This window comes from Octopus bimaculoides, chromosome 19, assembly GCF_001194135.2.
Source record: "Octopus bimaculoides isolate UCB-OBI-ISO-001 chromosome 19, ASM119413v2, whole genome shotgun sequence".
Taxonomy (NCBI): Eukaryota; Metazoa; Mollusca; class Cephalopoda; order Octopoda; family Octopodidae; genus Octopus; species Octopus bimaculoides.
In genome coordinates this window covers 28202570-28227942 of record NC_068999.1, presented here as the reverse complement: position 1 = coordinate 28227942, position 25373 = coordinate 28202570, and the positions used below count along the sequence as shown (strand labels likewise).

The 25373-nt window shown below is 35.8% G+C and overlaps 1 protein-coding gene across 2 annotated transcripts in view; it reads right to left on the bottom strand.

Moving 5' to 3' along the window:
• LOC106872965 (CD2-associated protein) overlaps positions 1-25126 on the bottom strand; it is a 163180-nt gene extending 138054 nt beyond the window's left edge. Inside the window, exons 1-2 of one of the 2 annotated variants that reach the window (XM_052974639.1) lie at positions 22266-25126; positions 20974-21097 (exon numbers count right to left, since the gene is read on the bottom strand). In XM_052974639.1, coding sequence (XP_052830599.1) covers positions 20974-21031 — 58 coding nt within the window. In that variant the 5' untranslated portion in view covers positions 21032-21097; positions 22266-25126. Of the gene's footprint in view, positions 1-20973; positions 21098-21986; positions 22106-22265 lie in introns of those variants that run through there. The other variant, XM_052974638.1, reaches the window with a different exon arrangement.
• Positions 25127-25373: the final 247 nt, after the last annotated feature.

Genomic DNA, 25373 nt, shown 5'->3' with positions numbered 1-25373 from the left:
ATATATATATATATATATATATATATATATATATATATATATAGACATATATGGTGTAGAGAAGAAGCCTGGAGGCGAAATATATGAGAATCATACCATCTTCCATCATAGTGCTTCAAAGTCAGTAGGCAACAGAGTGATCTGGCAATGGTCTAGAGAAACAATATCAGCTAGCAATATTTACGATAACTCACTTTCTACACATCTTGGTAATTTTCTTGTATTTGGGGTTATCTCCATATTATAAAGGGTGGACCGAGATGTTTGAAAAGTTGTGGAAAGAAGTTAGGAAAAAAATAATACAAGAAAATTACCAAGATGTGTATAAAGTGAGCAGTAACTATGTTATCGTAAATATTGCTAGCTGATATTTATCCACAACAATACCGACGGTTCTTATGATAGTGTACATTACAGAGAACACCACCGACCAAAGTCTATCCATCTCTACTATTGGTCAATTATATTTGAACCAAGGGCAAAAGTTAGAACCGTTTCAATGGATATGTAAATAAAAAAGAAAACCAAGTAAATAAAAGGTGAGGGGGAGAAGAGTATGATATAAGACGTACAAGGCCGCTTATGGCCTTCTGCAACTTCTTGATACAAAACATAAATAAGAATAAATACAGACAATATACTATAATTTTTTATAGTTAAGGGGAGACAACTAGATTTTACATAATATATATAAAAATAAAATACCTACTAAAATAAGGTTGGATTTTACATCGTAGATAGCAAATAAAATTTGAGTGATGGCAATAATGGACAAACAAGTAAATGTGTACATGTATCTAAGAAAATTCCATCTGATAGGTACACAAAATCAGAAAACCACTAACATTTAAGCGATTAAGACTTAAGACGAAATCGCATGTTAATGAATATAATTCACATGTTCAAATAGTTTACTAAATATACTTAGTATGCATTACTTTATCCTAAAAGTTATATTGTTCATATCATTAAATTTAATAATCTAAAAATTATAGTGACCCTTACGTGGGTGCAGTCATACTAGATCCACCAACAAATTACACTTTCAATCCTACATAGTAAACCCAAAGTTTACAAATATCTCCTGGTAAGTACAACAACTGTAGTACCCAAGTGCAGACCCATACAATCTATAGTGGAAAAAGATAACATTGAGTTCAATAAAATAAAATAAATCCTATGGGGTGGGGAGTAATGTTGTTTCCAAGTGGGTAGGACTAATAAGGTCTATTTTAAGTGGAGGAAGACCAATAAGTTGGTAGAGAATTAAGTCCAGATTACAGTAAGTACCAACAAGCACATCCATGGTATGAAAGGTACTGGAAGATAAAAAAGTAAATAAATAAAGTTAAAATTTAAAATAAAAATTAGAATTAGTTATTAGGGGTTATAACATTGTAGTTGAATACATATGTCCTCTGTGTTGTCAAACAAGTTCATGAATGAAGTATCTGGTATTACAAGGGCTTAATTGGTATAACATCTAGGTGGTCGATATGTATGGGGGGTAAGACCTAAACTCAGAATACCTGCAAGAGCCCCAGCATTACTACTAGGAAACTAACTTTAATTAAGGAGTAAATGCATAGCCTTCAAATTACTATCAAGGGCTACTATTTCTATGGTGTGGGGTTCTTGGTACTATTTTGGGGTAGTATAAGGGTTTCTAATATTAATGAAAGTGGACCTCCTTTCATGCAGGCAAGCTGCATTTCTCTCCTCTCTTAGGTTCAATAGTGGGTTCCGTGGTGTTAGAATGAAAAAAATTTCATTAATGCAACAGTAACATTTCCTACTTTTTACATTATATGAAGGTGCAGTAGCAAGGATCTCCCATTCTAATGTGAAGCTAATATCACTATCTTTGAGTTCCCAAATATACTTACTTAATCCAGTCAAGTTAATTGTTTCTATTTCTAAAAGAATGCTGATGTGTGGCTAGTCTACATCTCATCTCATTTTGGGTACCTCCTATGTAACTCATTTTACTGTTGTGAACGTGCTGGTAAATTACGTCCTTAATTGTACAAGTGTGTATGTATGTATATGTGTGTGTATATATATATATATATACACACACACATACATATATATATATACACATATATATTTACACACACACATGTGTGTGTGTGTATATATATATATATATATATATATATATATCACACTGTCCCTTTCCTATTTTTCTCTTTCTCAACCCTCCCTAATTCTTCAATCCCTCTACCCCCACCTCTCTCCTCTCTTTCCATGTGATCAGTGTTTGGCCAAGCCTGACCTTTCCTTCTTCGTTTGACTACCATGTGTGTAGCATCTCTTATATTCCTTCCCATGACTTTCATCTTGTATGCTCCTGCCAAAAGGCTTCCTTCACTTCCACACATGCCAGCTTAATTTAATTTGTCCTTAATTGAAAGACAACCTGTTGTTAATGTCTTTTTGTTTGTTTTTGTTTGTATTTGTTTGTATTTGTAATTGTATACCCTTTCTCTGTGTTTTCTGTCCTTGTTTTCGTATACATTCGCTTGCTTATTTCCAAAGAATCTAGTGCAAAGATTAGAGCAGTCTTGAGAGTAACCAGCCGAAACTGCAAAGACAATCTGGTACTCGACTGAAGATTGAAAGCTCTGAAAGATCCGTCTTTGTTTTTTCCTGTCATTTTTTGTATCATCTAACTGTCCGAATGTTTTGTCAAATGCTACGTTCTTGTTCCATTTTTGTTTTCTTATATATATATATATATGTTAGAGAAAAGAAACAGGTTTGGAAAGACTGGAAGAATGGTGGTAGCAGGGAATTGTATCAGACTGCCAGAAGGGAAGCTAGGAGACAGGTTTATTTAGCCAGAGGGGAAGCAGAAAAAATTTGCCAATGATATGTGGCAGATGCTCAGGAGCAATAAACACTGAAAATGTGCAGAGAACAATTTCCGCCACATTCCAGGGAGGAAAAGTAGAAGTAGTTGATAGCTTCCATTACCTAGGTGACCACGTTAGTAGCAGGGGCAAAGTTTAAAGAGCTCTTACCTCTGCTTGTGACAAAAGGCCTCTCACTCAGAGTAAAAGGTAGACTGTATGACACATGTGTACGAACAGCCATGCTACATAGCAGTGAAACATGGGCCGTGACTGCAGAGGACATACATAATCTTGCAAGGAATGAAGCCAGTATGCTCCGATGGATGTGTAGTGTCAGTGTGTATACTCGACAGAGTGTAAGTACCTTGAGAGAAAAGTTGCACCTAAGGAGCATCAGATGTGGTGTGAAAAAGAAACGACTGCGCTGGTATGATCATGTGGCGAGAATGGATGAGGATAGCTGTGTGAAAAGTTGCCACATCCTAGCGGTTGAGGGAACCTGTGGAAGAGCTAGACCCAGGAAGACCTGGGATGAGGTAGTGAAGCACGACCTTCAAACATTAGGCCTCACCGAGGCAATGACTAGTGACCGAGACCTTTGGAAATATGCAGTGCGTGAGAAGACCTGGCAAGCCAAGTGAGACAATAACCCGTGGCCTATGCCAGGGGTGTAACCAGCCCACTTATGCATACCTTTCCTTCATCGGACACTAAACTCAGCTTGCGAAGACCTGTTGGGGCAAGTGAAATCGAAATCAAATCAAATTCGCAAATTTGATGACTAGCACCCGTGTCAGTGGAGCACTAAGAGCACCAAGCGTGATCACTGCCAGAGCAGCTGACTGGCTTCTGTGCCAGTGACACATAAAAAGCACCATTTGAGCATGATCATTACCAGCTTTGCCTCACTTGCACTTGTGCTGGTGGCACGTGAAAAAACATTTGAGCGAAGTTGTTCCCAGTGCCGCTGGACTTTCTCCTGTGCAGGTGGCACGTAAAAAACACCACTTGAGCATGGCTGTTGCCAGTACCACCTGACTGGCCCTCGTGCCAGTGGCACGTAAAAGCACCCACTACACTCTCGGAGTGGTTGGTGTTAGGAAGGGCATCGAGCTGTAGAATCTCTGCCAGATCAGATTGGAGCCTGGTGCAGCCATCTGGTTCACTAGTCCTCAGTCAAATCATCCAACCCATGCTAGCATGGAAAGCGGACGTTCAACAATGATGATGAGATACATATATATATATATATATATATATATATATATATATACACACACATATACATACATATATAGTTAGTGGTTATAATAACTATCTAAGGGATAAAATATTCGTATATACTATCAGTATCCATTCCATGTATTATCCCTGGGCAATGTTGTTTAGGCACGCCATACATGTAGAGTGCAGATAACAACAGGATAAACAAGAGTTTATCAGGAACCAATGTAAATAATTAGAAAATGGAGAAAACCACAGATTAACCAACACACCGGTTGGACCACATTTATAGCTTATTCTTTAAAGAAAACATGACATAACCAAATAGGTGACATAACATATCTTACGGCCATTACGGATCAGATTGCCAAAATGCAGGGATCTTTCTGATTTGACAGGCAACACTTTTCATTTATGTTTTATGTAGTGTTTTTGGTACCGAAACACTTTCAAACTTCGTATACTTGTATATTTTGTGTTATAGAACAGATAAAAAATTTTGTATTCGAAGTTATTTCATGTAAAAAATTGTCATATTTCGGTAATTTCAACCAATCACTGACGTCTATTGAAGTGAAAACAATTACTGCCGTGGAATGTAAACAACATGTTCTAACGGTGTCATGGGATCTTTTCCCTTGAATAAAATTAGTGCCGTAGTTTGTCAACAGCAACTATCGGTAGTACTGTTATTGATGACATTGTTCTTGCGTTTGTACTGGTTTTATCTTTAGGGTTTTAGGGTTAGGGTTCAGGTTTTAGAGTTAGGGTTAGTCTTAGGGTTACGGTTAGGGTTATGATTATTTCTGCCATAACCTCACTCATAACCCTAACCCTAAAACCCCAAACCCTTACTAGGGAATAATGATATAATTAAACAGGGAATAACACTCTTGACACCGGCAAAAATTATTGTTTACAAAAACAGCAGTAACTGTATTCAGCTGAATAGATGTCAGTGATTGGTTGAAATTACAGAAATATGACAACTTTAACATGAAATAACTTGCGATGTACAATTTTTTGTTAAGAAGGCTAAGAGAAAAAGTTGTTTTATATGACACATTCTACCAGTATCCCAAGTTTGAAAGTGTTTCGTTAAGAAAACAAGTGGTACCCGTCAAATCAGAAAGATCCAAATGCAGTCTATACATAAATGCAAGAATAAAATTCTTCACCTTCATAGGGCATTTTAATTAAGGCAACGGATCTTCATCAGAGTGGAAAACAAGAGCATATAATATAAATAAATGGAAGAAAGAAAAGGAAAGAAAACATGGCTTAGACAAACTGTCTAGAAGCCCAATATGTTAAGAGCAAATAATTATTTACCATCAGGGCTACAGGGTCGGTAGGTAAAAGAGTGAGCTAGTAATGGTTAAGGGAATACTACAATTTATTAATGGATAGGTGCAATATTAAGGCGAGGGTGGGGGGTGGGGGTCGGGGTGTTTAATAAAAGAAGTTATTAAGAAACTATATATAAGGAAAATACTAACATGATTATGAAAGGGCAATACCTATGCTAACGGAGTAAACTCAAGTAAAAGTAAACAATTATCTTAGGGAGCTAAAAAAAAATTTTACTTACAGAAATTAATACCAAGAATCCCACCTATGATCCACAATGGGTCAAGTCTAAGTCCAGCGGTCTCTACAATTGGTCAGTTACAATTTGAACCGGGGTCACAAGTTGAAACAGTTACAAATGATATGTTTATGAAATAAGCAGGCAAAGAAAAAAGAAACAGTGGATAAGTCAACGCATAGATATTGAGGGCCATTTATGTCCTTCAGCATCTTAAGACTACAACATGCATGAGGGAAGAACTAGGGAGTCTGCAGGTTAGTGGTTAAGGGGAGGCAACTAATACTGACAATTCAGTGGTTAGATGAACACTGCTAGAGAATGAAATTGGGCTAAACCTCATATATAGCACATTGTAGTAATAATTGGGTATACACAAGTATGTAAGCAAAATTCATCCGAAAGGTGCTCTGCAATGCACAAATAAAATGGCACTTACAATTAGGTGGATAATGTCTAAGGCCAAGTCACATGCTGAAATAATATCCAAAAATGCAACTCTCTAATTATCAGCAATGTCCTAAGTAAGCTTCATAGGCATTACATAGTCATTAAAGTATATAGTTCCTCTTATTATAAACCAATTTAAAAGAATATAATGGCACTAATGGGTACAACTAATGTCAGGTCCACAGGAAGATTAGTACTATGAGAAAAGTTACCTTGAATCAAGCAATTTACTAAGTATACCTGAAAGGCAAAAACAAATGCCTTAAGATAAGAGAGAAATACTAATTGAATCTAATCATTAAAATCCTAAGCAAAGGTATATTAACTCCAAGTGGATGCAGAAAAATACTTGTTGGCATAAAGTATAATAAAATAAAGAAAAAATCTAAAACATATAACAAAAATTAAAATAAAATGAAAAGGATGAAAAAGTCAAACATGGGGGAAATATTGTTCACATGTATGTAGGGCTAATAATTTGTGTTCTCGGATCAGTTATGGTAGAAATAAAGGCATAATACAAGGGGTTAAGTGATGATAAAATGGGGGAAATTGGTGTGAGAAATAGGTAGTAGATATGGGTGGGTAGGTTACATTTGAAACTTGGGAGAAGGGTAAGAGGAGGGGTTGGTTATTTGACTACCTACAAGAGCCTCGGTTATTCCTAACAAGATGGACTATAAAAAGAGTAAGATGTAAACCTGCATTAAACTATTAGGGGCAACTATTTATATGTTGTGGGGTTATAGGTACTATTATGGGGTAGAGTAAGTATATCTAGTGTTATTTAAGAGGCTCCTGTAGGTAGTCAAATAACTACCCACCCCCTCCCCTTTTCCTAAGTCTTAAATGTTAACACCCACCCATATCTATTGCCTATTTCTTACTATTGTAAATAACACTAGATATACTAACACTACCCCAAAATAGTACCTATAACCCTACAGCATATAAATAGTAGCCCCTAATAGTTTAATGCAGGTTATACATCTTACTCTTTTTATAGTCCATCTTGTTAGGAATAACCAAGGCTATATTTACTCAGTATATTAGTGGCTACTTGAGCACCATATAGTGAATAGTACTATATAATTTGTATTAATCTAATCCTTTGCTTTTTAGAATTCATACCACAATTACTTGATCTAGCTATATTCACATACAGGTCTACTTTACTCATTACTATTCATCTCATTATGGCTATTATTATAATCTTATCATAATCCTTGGTAATTTTCCCATTATGGTTTGTATTATAATTACTCCTATTGATATTTGCATTATTTTCATTATTCCTATTGCATTTCATAGGTAGCCTAGATTTTCCAGTAGACTTACTGGTGTTATGCTTGTATGTAGGGTACATCACTCCTTGCACATTTAACAATTCACTGTTCCTATTAGCTGGGGATAATCCAATATCAACTACCTCATTTATACTATCTTTATTTTTATTAATTTTTCTATTCCAGCTATTAAAACATATTCTAGAATTTCTAATTTGATTGCTATGGGAGTTGTCATTACTTGCTTGTTGTTTTACTTTTACATCCTTATCTATTTCACTATTAGGGATGTATTAAATCTTTTCTTTATATTTTGCATCTGCCACAGCTAAGTTATAATGCTTTTCAGATTGGTTGAAAATTTCCTCATTAGCTTAAAACTTAGAGAATCAAAGCAAGACTCACTGAACTATAAAATTTGTAATTGATCTGGGATTGGATTTTTGACATATATTTAAGGCTTGTGATATAGTACTAAGGTTTAGGGTAACATTTAGAAAATTTACTTTACTATATTCCTTCTCTATTGAGATGGATAGCCCTAATCCTTTACAACTTTTAAAAGATTTTCCCTATATCATTCAAAGTTAGCTTTGCTACAAATATAGATAGTAAATAATGCATCATCTCTCTATGATTCACCCAACCAATTCAAGAAATTCCCAATTTAAGCAGTGTAATATGTATATTTCTACTAAATTATTTACTCGTGCAGAGACACCTGACCCCGTAGTTATATCAAGATTATTAGGTCTGTCCTTTCTGGACCAATATTTACCTTCAAATTCTTTTACCCACACCCTAGCTTCTAAAATAATATCAACTTCATGCTTGTATGAATTAGAATTTTTCATTGCCAAGATGAGCACCTTGTTCAGTAAAATTGGGTTAATGATTGAATAACAACTAGATATCTATTTGAATAAATTAAATTAATCTTGATTGTTTTAAATAAATCCATAACTTTATAGGTCAAATTTAATTACTTGCTTAAGTGTAAATGAGACTTGTGGAGAGGAAGTAAATTATTGATAGTTATATACAATTGACAATCTAACTGTGGGACTAGTTATACCGTTGGGTTTAAGTCCTTCAAGTTTAACCTGGGTATCCTAGGAGAATATGGTTCAGTGTTGTCTTCTATATATAATTTACTTACAATATCCTTTCCAATTTAGTTGTTACTGAAGACAAACTCAGTGGCAACCAAATAATCCCTTAATATTTCTTTCCTAATAAGATGTTTATACAAGTGATAGCTCAAATTATGAAAATTACTAGTCTTATCAGCATGGACAAGAATTCCAGACTTCTTTTTAAGTTCCTTGGTCAGGAGGTGCAGTTTTCTTAAATGCTCCATTTCTTTGCAATGGGAATTTATAGAACTTGATGTTCTTGAAGATATTTACAATTTGTCCTCAAAAGCTGCAAGGAGCAGATGTTTATAGTTCATTCTCAAAAGCTGCAAGGAGTGGGTTCTTTCTACATCTAAATTCTTGCTTAATGTTATCCTCATTACAGGCATACATACCAATTTCATTAGCTTTATTGAAATGATAGGCTCTCCATCTTATATGTCATATAAAGGAGTTGGTGTTAACAATGAGACTCTTCCATTTTTCTTGATGGTCATGACATATCTTTAAGTGATGTGGAAATGTATAATTTCTGTATTCACTGTAAGCACATGAAGCTGTCTGTGTATTCAAATATCAAACGAAAATGGGATCAAGGGTCCTGGTGAAATACTTCATAAGGTCTCTTCCTAACCAGGCTAACAAGATCGGTCTGTGATAAATATAGAAATCTAGGTAGTTTATACTTTAACAACTGTCACTAGCCCAATTTGCAAATCTGAAGTTCAGTCACCAAGTAAAATTGGTATATTTCTTAGCACAATAATAATCTTTAAAACTAAATCATGCTGGTTGTGAGGTATGAAATTTGACCACAAAAGTGGTAGTTCTCTTCTATTTTTAATTATCTGAGATCTTCCTTTCAGGAAGGAGCTGGTTTCTAACAAAGATACACAACTCCACCTTGGAATACAGATAGCAAAAACAAATTCACATTTTAAACTTGAGAAAACGTTTGTTACATTTTTACTGTTCCACTTACAGACTATATTTGCAATGTGGGAATTAGCTGGTTGATTTATTTTTCTGAGAACCCTAGCTTATCAAGATTGTCACTTAGGCATTTACTCACCAAACCAAGCACAAAAATTATTATTGGTATACATATGAATTTATAATCTGAGTATAGAATCTGGGTGTTTCAAAGCAGTTGTCCATAGTTATTCTCTTTCTCTTTGATTTTTAAGAGATATTTATATAAACAGGGTAGCTACTCTGTATGATGGTCCCTGTGTTTTCTTATCTGTCCAAAACAACACCTGACCTGTTACACTTGCTAGAAGTTTTGATGGGAATGTTCAACCAATATTCCTAGAGTCAATTTTTATGTATGTATTCAATTTAATACAAGACAGTCTTTTGTCAGGATGGCATTGTATATTGTTTTAGTGACAATGTCATGTCACATAGGAACATAGTACATTCATGACATTTCTGGGCAGCTGCTAATCACAAATGTAATGTCTTTCACAGAAATGTGACATAATTTACATTTTCGGTTACATATTGGGGTTCCAAGGGCTTCACTGTCTCTTTTGTTTAGTAGATATTTTACTCTTTGGAGTATGTTAGATCAGTTGTTTTGTGGGTGTATGTGAGGACATACACTTCCAATATGGTTGTTTTATTTGCTTTTTAGCATTAAATTACTATGTATGTACTTTTACTGCTGCTGTTTAGCAAGTCCTGCCTGAGACTATATGACATTCAAAGGCTGTCTCCACTGATCTTAAGACTCTACTTCTTAGTCAGAGTATTTCAGTATCACTGTTTCTGTGGCAGTTTCTCAATGTTCACAAATGTAGTATTGCACAGAGGGTTCTAAGATGGGCGGAAGAATCCCATTATAAGAATACAAAATTCCTACTGCAGCGATAACTCAGGAAGATGCAGAACATTTGGTGTGAAGATCTTATATTCAAGCTGCCACTGATGCAAATGACAGCAAAAAGCTCTACTATCTTATGAAGTAAATATATGAGCCTATCTAAGGAGGGCTCTATTCTACTTACTAAATCAAGAGAAATTACAGGTCACTGGATTGAATATCTTTCTGAACGCTGTAATTGATACTATTCAACAAAGACCTGTTACAGGCTTCTTGGATTTTGCACCTTCAATAGTAGTAGTAACAGTAATAAATAAGTTGAATTTTGATAAAGTACCTGGTAAAGATGGGATTTGTGCTGAGATATCACACAGAAATGTTACAAGCTTATTAGTGTAGTCTGGAGAGTAGTGCTGTTTCTAAGAACTAGAAGGATGCAATTATCCTTTTTCTCATAAAGGAAAGTGAGTCAAAATAAAGGGTGGCAACCATAAAAATATTGCTGGCAAGGTTCTGGCAAGTATCCCTCTTGTATACCTGAATAATACTTTGTAAATGACATCCTATCTGAATCTTAATGTGATTTCCATTCTGGTAGAGGGACAGTTGATCTGATTTTCACAGCAAGACATATGCAGAAGTGCTATGAGTAGAATATGGATCTTGTCCAGATTTTCATTCATTTAATCAAAGCCTTTGATACTGTGAATAGGGCCTCCTTGTGGAAAATACTCAGCAAACTTAGTTGTCCAGGTCACTTTGTATCAATAATTAAATTGTTTCATGATGAGATGCCGTCATGGGTCAATGCTGATAGTAGCAAGGTCAGACACATTCCTGTAGAGAATAGTGTCAATCGATTTCCATTTTGTGTTACTCTCACACATGCTTTTCCTGCAGATTGCTCTTCTGAAATACAGGTAAAGTACCGTCTGGTTGTCTCTTCAAATTGTTGCCAATTTTAAAATGTTTCAGGCTCTTATTCATGACCACCTTTATGCGGATGATTGTGACTCGGTTACTCATACAGCTGAAGCTATGCCAATTCTCATGGATCATATTTCTGCATCATGCAAGACATTTGGACTCAGCATTAACCAGGACAAGACTGTTGTAATGTTTCTGCCTGTGCCATGAAACCCATATGTGAAACCATCTATCTTAGTTAAAAGAACAGTACTGAAAGTGGTAGACAAATTTGCACACTCAACTACTCTTGCACCTTGGATGATAAAATATTTTTAAGGCTTCAGAAGGGCTCTTGGGTCTTGTGTCTGATACCAACATGGCATCACAAAGCAAATGAAAGCTGCTCTGTACCATGCATGTGTGCTGACATCAATCCTTCACTCATGTGAGACATGGACTCTCTACAGGCATCATGTAATGTTCCTTGAATGTTTCCATCAGAGACGTCTGAGACATATTCGGCATGTTGGTTAATCCTTGCAAATTCCAGACACCGAAGTCTTGAGGAGAGTCAACATCCTGAGTATTGAGGTAATACTGCACAAGCACCAATTACATTGAACAAGATATCTTGTTTGGATGAATGATCAAAGGACCCCTAAGCAGATACAGCAAACTTGTTTGTGGAAAGTGTCCCCTGTGGAAATAAGACTCCAATTTAAGGATTCTGTAAAATCTTCAAGGCATGTGAAAAATGGGTTGTCATGTAGGAAAGCAATGCTTGTCATCACAACCAATGGAAGAAACAAAGGAGTGAATATCTTCAAAGAAAAAAAAAGACACATTTTTCAAGTAGAATACTTGGTTTGCAGTATCTGCAGATGTTTATGCTTATCAAGCACTAGACTCATCAGACACCAGCAAAGCCACAAGAGTAAAATATAAATTTGTCTGAGTGCACAGTGTTCTTAATGGTCAGTGATGGTTTTCGTTAGCCATAAGTGGATAGCCATCATGTGTGTGTGTGTGTGTGTGTATATATGAGAGTATGTCTTCTTGTTACCAAGTGATAATTGTAAATAAGTGTCACTGTCAAACAAGGAGTATTCATTTCCAATTTTCTGTAAAAGACAAGCTGAGCCAAGGGTCAATATTAGGAAACAGGTGAGGGTTGGTAACAAGATGGGCATTTGATCATAGAAAAATCAGCTTCAATAAGCTTTGTCTGACCCATGCAAGCATGAAAAAGTGGACATTTAAAACAATGGTGTTGATGATGATGACTCCATATTTTATATTACTTTCCAATAAAGCTGGGCAGTGTTATCATGGAGAAGATCTTAATAGCACACATAAAATCATGCAGCCAGTACATAAATACTACAAATAACACTTGGAAGCTAGTGCTATAATGACAAAATGTAAAAGTACAGGTACTGACAAAGTCATCCAAACACTGGACAAAATACTTTGTGGTATCTGTTTCAATTTTCTGCATTTGAATCCTACTTAATTCAACTCTGCCTTTCATCTATTGAGTTATATATAAAAAAGAAAATACCAATCCAAGGCAGTCAATTGGTGGAACTGTAAAAATGTCATAGGTGCAGGCATGGCTGTGTGGTAAGATGCTTGCTTCCCAACCACATGGTTCCGGATTCAGTCCCACTGTGTGGCACCTTGGGCAAGTGTCTTCTACTATGGCCTCAGCCCAACCAAAGCCTTGTGAGTGGATTTGGTAAATGGAAACTGAAAGAAGCCCGTTGTGTGTGGATTTGGTAGACGGAAACTGAAAGAAGCCCATCGTATATATGTATATATATGTGTATGTATATGTCTGTGTGTCCCTCTCCAACATCGCTTGACATCGATGCTGGTGTGTTTACATCTCTGTAACTTAGCGGTTTGGCATAAGTGACTGATAGAATAAGTACTAGGCTTACAAAGAATAAGTCCTGGGGTCAATTTGCTCGACTAAAGGCAGTGCTCCAGCATGGCTGCAGTCAAAACGAATGAAATGAATATATATGTATATATATTTGTGTATGTGTCAGTGGCGTAGCTAGGGTAAATGGTGTCCAGGGCAAAGCCAAAATCTTCCCCCCCCCCTATTTCCAAACCTAACCCATCCGACCCATTTTTAAGAGAAAACGAAACAGTTATTTAGTCAGAAAATATTCATAAAATTTATCTATTCAAAAAGTAGACATTGACTTTTTTAAAGAAGTGCCCTTCAAGCTTTCTTCAACGCCAAGTTATTAAGGATACAATTGAAATTGGTGTTCTCCACTTCTTCTTGGTTGATGCTCAGCAACGCGAGGTCACGAAATCTTCCTTGTGTCATAGAAGTTCACAGGAAGGACATGATCAAGTTCAGCTTGCTGAAGGATCTCTTGCAACCAGCAATGGAAACAGCTACTGTCAGCAGAATTTGTATCGCGACGCGAAGGTTAGGGAAAGCACTTTCGTCTCCATATTGGATGATAAATTGGAGAAGCTCCTCCAGATTTGATATTTGGAGGTGTTTGTAACCTTCAAGTAGCATTCTGGAATCAAGGATTTCTTCGAAAAGTTCAGTTGCATCAATATCGTTGCTGTAGACATTTCTAAAGGTATTGCAACATGTTCGGAGATCTGCAAAACTGCCATTACACAAAAACTGGACATCAATAAGGAAGCCAAATTTGGTGTCAAGATCATGCAGCCGGGAAAACCTCACATTCATTTCTTTAAGAAGATGGTTGATAGTCCCATTCATTGTTTTTCGCATGTTATTTTTTGCTGACAGCTCAGCGTTGATGGAAACATTGTGAATGACACATTGAGATCTTCAACATGGTTTGACATCAACTTGTCACCTTCTGCAAATGCTCAGTCCTTCTTCGACTGAACCAGCCACTAAAACTTCTCTGGAAGTGATAAAGTAGTCGCAGAGACCTTTCAAGTCGAGAGATGCATCATGGAAATTTGTCGGATCCTGAATCCTCTTTTGAACATGATCAATCTGTGTGAGGACGCTATTCCAGAAACCAAGCCATGTAATGGTTAAACAGCAACTTTGCGTCATTCGGTGTCTCAGTTGCCACGTTTTCATTGTCGACGATGTCTTGAAGAACTTGTAGAATTTCATTGAGGTAGTTTCTTACATTTTTAACTGCATCCATCCAAGCACTCCATTTCGTTTCAGATTGCAACTTAAGAACCATTAGCATTATGGCCTTCAGTTTTTCCAGTGGTGTGTCGAACAAGAAAAGAATATGTAGAGTGTTTTGATTGTGCCAAAAAATGCAGACATCACCAACTCGTGTTTAGCTGCGTGTAGGCCAACTAAGTTTAACGAATGGTTATCAAAATTTACGTATAGGGCCAATTTGTTCTTTTCACTGATTCTCTGCTGGACCCTGCTTCTGTGCCCAGCCACCACAGCTGCATTATCATGGCACTGGGACCTACAATCTTCCAACACCATTTCATCATTGGCCAACTGCTTCAAAATTACATCAACTAAACTCTCTGCATCCTTTTCGCCTGCCTGAATGAACCCAAGGAAGGTTTCTCTCACCTGAACGCGCTTTCTTTCAAAGTCAACTTCAACATACTATACTACCTGCGAAATCTACACACGATGTGCTCTATCAGAGGTTGTGTTGAACATGAGACCATAACACTTGGCCCTGCAAATGTCCTTTAGCAGATTCTGACAAACAGCTGATGCCATGAGGTAAATAAATTCATTCTGAACATCAGGTGAAAAGTAAGATGTCAATCCAAGGTGACTCTCTACATAGCAAAGGTGTTCTTTTATGATGGGATCAAAGGTGGCCAAAAGTATTGAGCAAACCAAGAAATTTAACAACATTTGAGTCTTCAGTCAACTGAAGTGACTCCCTATGACTTCGCAAAGCCAAATTCTGAGTAGCAGGAAACTTAATGCAATGTAGAATTCTCGTCAAAACATCACACCATCTTTGCTTATCATGGTCGGTTTGTGACTTGAGAGCAGCGTCTATGAAACACTTGTTATTGGTTAGATTTCTTTCCATTTCTTTCCACTGTGTGAAGCTATCTCGATGATTCTTAGTATTTTTATGAACCAACATTTGTTCAGGCACTTTCCACTGGTAAAATCTACTTTCCTGCTCTAATGACGATTGATAATCTGATCGGGGAAAAAAGTAGACAACACAAACAGAATGCAGACTTCTTATGAGGGGAATAGAATAGCCATGTGCGAACCTGCTCCTCACCTCGACCATTTCCCAATTTCCTTTTGAACCAGTTTTTATTCATTGAGTGGTTATTTGTTGGCAAGAAAGGTCCTTCACAGTCCTTCCAGCCTAGCTTAACTATTTCTATCCTCCAATATCTAGGAACTATTGCCTTCTCAATATTCATGTCAAAATTAAGGAGTCCAATGTCATGCTGTTAGATCACTTCTTCAAGTGCAGTGTTAGTGTTTCCGATCATATTGATTTCAAGTTTGTTTTCACTGTTGTCAGACTTAAGACAATTGTCTTCTGCATCAGTTTGAGGGGGATTGTTGCACGAAGCAGAATTGGACAATAAAATGCACGGTTGAACTCCAGGCGACCTCTTGGTAGGTGATGAAGAACTATCGGCATGTTTTACAAAGAGGGACATGAAGACTTTGTTCAACTTCTTAGATTCTTCTGCCTCCAACTTGCGTTTTTTTCGCCCTTCTGCTCCATTTTTTTCCTTAGTTAATGATCTTTTCATCTTTTTATAACAATTTTCTAAAAGCAAGAAACCATTGCTTGAAAAATCACAAAAAATTCAAACATAGCACAGTGGTAGATTTGCCCGTTAAACCCGCCAGAATTATTTATCAAGTTAATTTTTAAAAAGTCTTGAATTTTTTGGCGGATATGGCAGCAATGTATGTCAATGATTATAATGATCGATGTACGGCAGGGTATGACTCATAGGTGGAGTCATATGAAGCTTCCAACGCGTTGGCTCAATGCGTTACAGCACAGCACAAGTGCCAGTAATATGACTGAGCCATTAATCACATACATTCGATTGAATGCACATTCTTAAGATCTTTTCTATTTTTTAATGTCATACTTATGAAAAATGACTAAGTGACTATGAAAACACCTTTGCATAGACCATTTTTTATTTTAAATATGTTCTAGGCGAGCATATAAGCATTATTCATTGCAAGCAATATAGCTCTATTAAAGCATGTTATGTACAATAACTTTTCTCTATGCAGATCTACCCACTTCAATCATTTTGTATTAGATAGATTAAGTAACACTCCACACAATGGTGGAAAAATAAACATCCCAAGTCACTGCGGGAAAATAATATGGACTTTTATTTCTTGGAATATACTACTTATTTCTCTATAAAATATCGTTAAATGATGTGAAAACAAACTCATTCTTGAGAAATTATCTATTTTTAGCCATATCATTGAGGTAATATGCTAAAATGACTGAAAAACTTTGAAGGCACTATTCTTACTTATTACAGCAACTGGGTGAGCATAATGTATGAGCGACCTTCATCAAAGTCAGTATAGCTATGAAGATTAAAGAATATTATCCCGGATAACCTCGCTCTACGCAGATCTATGCACTTCAATTCTTTTACATCATATAGAGCAAGAAACGCTGCATACCACTGTGGTAAAATAAAAATCCCAATTCATCCCGGGGAGTAAATACTGAGTTTTACAATATTGAGTATACTACTTATTTACTTTTTTCAATATTCAGTCACACATGAGGTAAAGATTGACAATTTTTTCTGTATGCGATACAATTTTGACAGTTTCCCAATATTTTCAGTAAAAAGCCAATTATTTTGAGCCTGTACCATTGCAGTATTTGAAAAATAATATGCATCAACATTAAAGATTTTTGATTGGATCGTTTTGAGTGGGTCTGGTTAGAAAACATGTATACAAATTTGGCTCATGTTTATGTTTTAGCATTGAAAACTTACTCTGCTTGCATATACAAGTGAAAAAAATCATATCAGAAATAATCTTTCAGACCCTTTTTGAAACTAAATCTACCACTGTGCATAGGCATAAGAACATAGGAAATATTTACTCACGCAAGTATGATCAACATTGAGCAAGCAAGAAACATAACGATTAATTCCCAAGAAGATCGTCAGTGTAAAGATTAATGATCTGAAATTGCCGAAACAACCAATTGTTTGCAGAGAATGTTGACAATTATCAGCCAAATAGCTATACATATAGAGCTTTAAATGTTAAGGGAAGTAGCTACCTCTGACTAAGCTGCGGGCGAATTTGCAAGGGAGTGTACAGCTCAAATGGCTTACTTGGCTGGTAACCAATTAAAAAACTAGCAAATGCATACTTTGACAAGCGAGGGTAGAGGGGGAAGTGCACCGATGATGGTCTGAAGGCAGAAGGATATTAACTTGCGGGGGGCACTATGGTCTACCAGCATTCTTCTTGATTCAAAACAACAAATATCGTGGTGGGGTGGTTTTCTTGGTGCGGGCGCAAAATGCGACTAGCAATGCATTGGCCCACATCCTTGAGACCACCCACACATCAACAAAATTTGCCGCAGCATACATGTATGTGCATGAATGGACTGAAATATTTGCCAAAATTAAATTACTTTACTCATTCACAACTCAAAATTGTGCCCCCCTCAGAACTGCGCCCATGGCAAGTGCTCTGCCTGCCATACCCTAGCTATGCCAATGGTGTGCATGTCTTTGTGTCTATGTTTGTCCCCACCACCACTGCTTGACAACCGATGTTGGTATGTTTATGTCCCCATATCTTAGCGGTTCAGCAAAAGATACCATTAGAATAAGTGCTAGGCTTACAAAGAATAAGTCCTGGGGTCGATTTCTTTGACTAAGGTGGTGCTCCAGCATGGCCACAGTCAAATGACTGAAACATGTAAAAGAATACCAAATGACTTGCAGTTTCTGTTCCATTTCTTTCCTGCATTCTGAGTTCAGTTGAGGCTATCTTAGAACCGAGGTATGTGAAATCATCAACATGATTGATAGGATCTCCGCTGATGTTGGTGATGGATCCTTGTTGATTGTGAGCAATGAATTTGGTTTTACTAAGATTAAATAATCCAACATCATGTGCAGCTAATTCTAGACTATAAAGTAATTAGGTGGAGTTTGATATTGTGTCAGAGAGCAAGACTAAACAATTAGCATAGTCTACATTAATTATTTATTGAGCTAGATGTCCAAAAGGATATAAAAAAAAACTCAGACAGCCAAAGCATGGTTGGCACTAAACAAACTGGATGTTGTCTGGAAATCAACTTTGTCAGACACCCTTTAAAAGGAATTTTTTCCATGCAACAGTAGCCAGTCTTATAAGGAGCAACAGCCTGGATGTTTACAACAAAACTGGAATTCAGGTTAGATAGAACTTACCTGAATGTTAAGAGCAATCTTAAACATATCTTGGAGAACTCATCTCACTAAGAAAGAGCTGTATGAAGATCTGCCTGTTTCCACCAAAATAAGGGGAAGATGCCAGTGCTTTGCTAGCGAGCTGAACAAGTGCATGCATGTGACCTAGTGATGTGGATGCCAAAGCATAGCCTTACTCGAATAGGTCATCCAAACATAACATATGTAGATCAACACAGCATAGACACTGGATGCTTTCCTGAAGGTCTCCTTCAACTAATGTTGGACTGAGATGGATGGCCTGTTTGGGTTAAACATGTTTGAGCAAGCTGGACCAGATAACAATAGTGATTCTGAGTTCAAATACTGTCATGGCCTACCTAGTTGGTACACGTCATCTATTGCTCAGTTAAACACTACCAACTTGGATATTTGGGTGTCTGCAAGTACATGGACCAGGTCTCAGGTTTCCTTCTTCTGTCCCTCTTACCAATCTTGGAAGCCCTGTAAAAGATCATGAGCATAACCATCCCTCCTAGCTGAAAGTTAAAAACAAATTTCAATATGGAAGCCAACAACACAAATTACATTAAAACACAAACACAAAACTCCCTAAATATTCCATCAGGTTCAACATCTTAACACTTTCCTAAATGGCATAATTGGGAGAGGGAGACTTTAATACATATAACATCATAAACAGCTCACACCAACAGGCACCTCACCAACCTAACTTTTAACAATTCTTCTCCAGATATCACTTTCTGTTTCACATATCTACTACAACCACGTGGCTAACAATTCTCCATCTCTCTTCAAACCACTTACTAATTAGCATCATAACACACTTCCACAATACAACAAAACAACAGCACTTACACAAACTCCATAAAAGCCCAGTGGAATGGGTTCCATCAAGAAACAAAATCAAAGCTTGAAAATTCAACAACACTACACTTCATCAACATTGACTCTTCTGTAAAGTAAAAATAGACACTTCAAAAATTAGTATCCACAAGGCAACATAACAAATACAATTCTAATCACACATCAGAAATAGCCATCCTCAAACACAATATATCAAAACCATACAACAGAGATAAAACTCAGCAACAAATAACTAATACAAGTTAAAAAACCCAAAAGTACAGCAGAACATAAAAATGGTAAAATCTTCTATCCAAGATGAATTACAAAAACTGCAAAACACTATATAGAGTTATTGGCATAATGAACACGTCACACTGCACTCCATGACATAATAGTAACTCTAAATACACAGTAACATCAAGCAAACAAACATTTCTCAAAAATCAGTGTCTAAAAGCTCTACTAAGAAGACAAAAATACAAAACAAGAAATATGTACCTCCTTCCTAGAAACCCCAAAAGGAACAGGGAAATCTAAAAACACCAAAACATCAGGGCTAGATAAAATCACAAATACATCTAGTCCTGAATGAATCATTGCATAAAGTAACATCTACAACTGTTGGTACTAACATTAAAATTTGAAAACTGAGCAAAATCACAATCTTTGACATAACTAACCCACTCTCCAAATTTCAAGTCATACATCCTTTTGCTATTATCAGATGCAGTTGTACAACTACACCAACCCTACAAAAATCAAGAATACTGGTTCAAAAACAGACATAAGGTAACATCTACCAAATTCATTGTCTCATATTTTAACAGCAACATCAAAGTTAAAGCTGACAGTAGAGCTCAGCACAGTCCTCTGGCTTACCAGCTCTTATTAAAAACCATCTAACCCATTCCAGCATAGAAAACAGATGTTAAATGATGATGATGATAGTCCTCAAACTTGTGACAGATGCTAGACCTCATGTATTCTGATATGTCTCATGGCAACCTCACAAATATGTTGTGATATCAAAAACAATGTGTTCTTTTCAGGACCAGAAAAAAACTTCAGCTTTAATCAGATACTGATCCTCTTCAAAGCCTGAATATAGCCCTCATTGAACTATTGCTCACATATCTGAGGTGTTATCTCTGCTACATTCACTGATGAATAAGATTTAAAAACCAAACAAAAATATGATTATGACTAATTGCCCTCAAGATAGTAGGATGCAATTTGAAGAAAGTATTTTATTTCAAGCAGGTAATTGGTTGACAAGATATCTCTCAGGAAAAGAGTTAGCTAAAAAGAAAAGTGAAATCAAATGACCTGCATTATTTATCCACAACAATGAAACAGAATATTTTTGTATTTAACAATAAAAAAAAGCCTGCTTTCCAAAACTCAATGATACAAAAAGTCTTACTTTTTTTGCTTGACATCATGGCTCCAATTTGGATCCCATCTTTAATTTTGTTTGCCATTTCAGTAATATGGCCTTTCTTTATTTGAAACCTATTACTGTTGTTGTTCTTACCAGTGTTTATAATCTGTTAAAAAAAAAAAACACAATGTATAAAAAAGAAAAACAAAGCAAGAGAGTCAACAATACTAAAATACATTAAGAAAAGGATTAGTAGAACAAAATTAGTAGTTGAATTAATTGAGTTATACACCCAAGTTTCAATAGCAAGAGTTGATTTCCTTTTGAACATAGCAAAGGTGTAGTCAACTACACCACTGCTACAGTCAAGAACGTTCTCATAAAAAAATAAAATATAAAATTGGATCATACAGTATATATTTTAATTAACCAGAGGCTAGTTAAAATATATAGTACGATAATGATTTGTTATGGAAGAAAGTAGGATACAGGAAGGATGCTTATACAGAATATCAAGAAGGACTGAATTAGAAAAGTGCTTTTCTTTAAAACAAATTGAGATGGTTGCATTATGAAATTAGTATTAGAATAAAAATAAGACAATGCCATAACAGCTACATTGAGAAGGCTTAAAACCTCCATAATGGTTGAAACATCATATGTACTAAACAGAATAAATTAAAAATAATGCATCAAAACTTAAGAATGCAATCAAAGTTTTAGATTTAAAGAAACAAAATTTCATTTTGAAACTAGGTTTTCAATCTACATCTGATTGATATCCTCAAAGTAACTGGCAATTTACAAATGGAACCATTTGTAAATTGCCAGTTACTTTGGGAAGATAATATTCTGAGGTCCAGTTATTTTGGGAAGATAATATTCTGAGGTCTTTATTTGATAGTAGGAAGGATGGAATTGAAAAGTGCCATTCAGTATCAATTTTCTCAGTGAATGTTATTCAGTTTTGATAAACCTATCTGTGACACATTTTCAAAAAATTTCAATTACATTAGATATTAGATGAAATATACATACAGGAATGAATCCCTCACCTTATGAAAATAATGTGTTCCTGAAAATCTAGCTGTAATGTGAAATCTCATATTGTGCAATTAATTTTTCTATTGATTTTCTTGTTATTAAGTGAGATTGTATTCCTATGGGCTTTTGCAGAAAAAAAGTACAAGGCAACAACAGAGAACAAGTAACTTGATCACCATTATACATGAAAACAACAATTTCTAAACATACACAGTACATAGGAATACAAAAACATTTCAAGAGGATTATGTTATGAAATTAATAAGAATCATATTGTAAGAGTACGTTACCTCAAAAGATGTTGACTATTGTGTGTGTAGGGGTGGGGTGGGGGTGGAATGAGTGTTACTAAGAGGATGAGGGACAATATTTACTATCTCGGAGTCCATTATCATGAACAATGGCTTGAGAGGTGAAGAACTTATTGTTTGTTTTTTATGATACAACATCACTTTGTACAGCTCAATATAGGAACTGAGTTTCTTGTAAATTCCTCTTGTAATTTTTATGTAATGTTCACAATTAGAATCATTATCAGAAAAACCTGCAGACCTTCCTCTAAAAGTGCCAACCCTATAGCAATAACTTTTATAGTCAATTTAAGTAGTATATGAGGAACTTCCATTGTCTCATCTATATTCTCAGCTTGTTCTTTTTCTAAGAGCATCAGCTCCTCATTAGATGGGACACTCAATCACATCATCCTCTATGACTTCAAATCTTATATCCTTTGTAAGTGCCACAATATCTTTCTGAATTTGATGTAGTCTTTCTGCTTGACACTTGTTATGTCACAGTCTGCCCATATGTTTTTCCACTTCTTCCCATAACTCAGCTATATTATCCACAGAATCTATTACATTGAATTTCTTCCAGAAATCTCTAATTGTAGGTTTACTTTCCCTGTCAATTGCTTTCAGAAGTTATTTGAAAGTTCTTCTCATATAATATGCCTCTAAGTTAGCTATCACACCTTGATCCATTGGCTGGAGCAAAGAAGTATTCTTGGGGATATATTCTACATTCACATTATCAGAAAGGTCATCTAAGTTCACTGGGTAACTTGGTGCATTGTTTAAAAGAAGCAATACTTTGCTGGAAATATTGTCAGGTATTGTACCTTTCTACTACATGACAAAAAAAAAAACATTTTTAAACCACTCTTTGGAAAGGCTCTCAGTCATTCATGCCTTATTTGAATGCCAAATCAGAGGTAGATTAAATTTCATGTAACCATTGTTTTTACAGAGTGATACATGAGTAAGGGCTTTAATTTCATATCAGCAGCAGCATTTCCTCCCAAAAGAAGTGTCAGATGATATTTGGAAGCTTTAAATCCTGGTGTTGAATTTTCTTCTTGAGAAATAAAAAGTTCTACCAGGCATGCACATCCAGAAATGTGCAGTTTCATTAATGTTGCATATTTGCTTTGGTGTGTAGCCCCCTTTTAGCAATCATTTTCTTCATGTGTGCAAGATAGTTAGCAGCAGCCTCTATATCAGTGCTTGCAGTTTCATCAGCCATTTTTATGTTGTGCAAATTCATGTGCTTCAAATCAGTCTTGACTAGCCAAAAAGGGTTTTTCATTAGAAGTTTCACCTTTTTCCTGCAAATCATCATATAAACTTTTGGCTTTTTTTCAATTTACCAACATGTTTACTGCCTGCCACATTATGCTGTTTCTAATCTTTGATCTATATACTCAAGAGTTGTTCCATTTTAAGCATTACATTAGATCTATGGACAGTTAACAGAGTGGCTTCTTGAGCACTTGACATAATTTTCTCTTTGATGTCACATATTGTTCTAACTGTAAACATTGTAAGATTTAATACTTCAGTAATATAACTTAGTTCATCTCCTGCATTAAGTCTTTTTAAAACATTAAGTTTAATACCCAGTGTAATCTCTTTACAGTTCCTTTTCATGCTATTGCCTTCAGTTCTATTTGATAGCTTCTTTCCAGAGAGCTTAAATTGTAGGTAAATCCAACAGCAGTGGTAATTAATGATCAACAAATAGGAAGTAAAAAAAACTGCCCAGGACAGATGTGTTGTGAGAGTAGAAAATTGTCTTATTCCTATAGATGTAATAATGAAATTGAGATGAAAAAAGTGATGGACTGAGGAAGAGAAAGTACTATATAATTACAGTTAGCTGAAGAGTCACCAGATTTTATAGGTAATTCACCACTTGCACTTCCGATGTAAGACATAAACACACTCATACACATACACACACATGCACATATTGGCATACATGCTGATAGCTGTTAAAACCAGTTGGATTCCATAGTTGGTGGGTTAATATGGTGATGACGTGGGTTGCATAGGTTTAGAAGTTTGTCACAGTGAGCAAGTGTTGGTGGTCATATTGTTCTTGCTAGATGTATTGTTGTGCCTGTTTAAAGCTAAGATCAAAGGCATTCCATTCAACTTTTAAAATAGATTAGGATACCAAATTATTTTCATTTGAAATGGATTTACTTAACTTCTTCATACTGTACATTACTGTTACTGTTGGTGGGTTGTTTTGGAGGTAGAAACACACACACACACTCACATTATGTGCGTTACATGTGTGTGTACGTATGTAATGTGATGATAATTTTTCAAATTGTTAACTATATACTTTGATCTTAACTAAAACATAAGTGGTCATTGAACTAAGAAGAAAGTGTAATCCTAAATTAATAATTTAAAACTATGCAATCCAAGTTTCTGTAAGAGTGAAATTACAGACTGTATCCTGAAATTATTAGTCATACTTTACAATTTCCATAAGCACACAATCCCATAACCTGAGGTAGCTGTAATGTAGGGGATGCCTGCATTTTTTATTGATAAGTCAGAAACAATTCCCCTTGACAGAGAAATAAGTAAAAATGGGGACTTATTCAATCTGTCACCTATGAAGCTACAACAGGATTTGAACTCAAAATATAAAGAGTGAGAATAAATACTACAAGGCATTCTGTGTGATGCTGTAAAAATTTTTCCTTTCTATTGCCTTGACTGGTACCTTGGAAGGATAAGGCAAAGTGGACTTCAACAGAACCTGACTCTAGAATGCAAGAAATCCACAATAAATTCCTAAAGATGTTACATATATTGCTCTGATAACTGCCGATTACTTCAGTTCTATATTTAAGAGATGAGGAATTATTTACATTATTTACATTTGACAGATATTTGTCCTCATCTTGTTTGTTGTTAACACAATGTTTCGGCTGATATACCCTCCAGCCTTCGTCAGGTGTCTTGGGGACACCCAGTTTCGAAATTTCCCCAAGACACTTGACGATGGCTGGAGGGTATATCAGCCGAAACGTATTAACAACAAACAAGATGAGGACAAATATCCGTCAAATATAAATAATGTAAATAATGCCAATTACT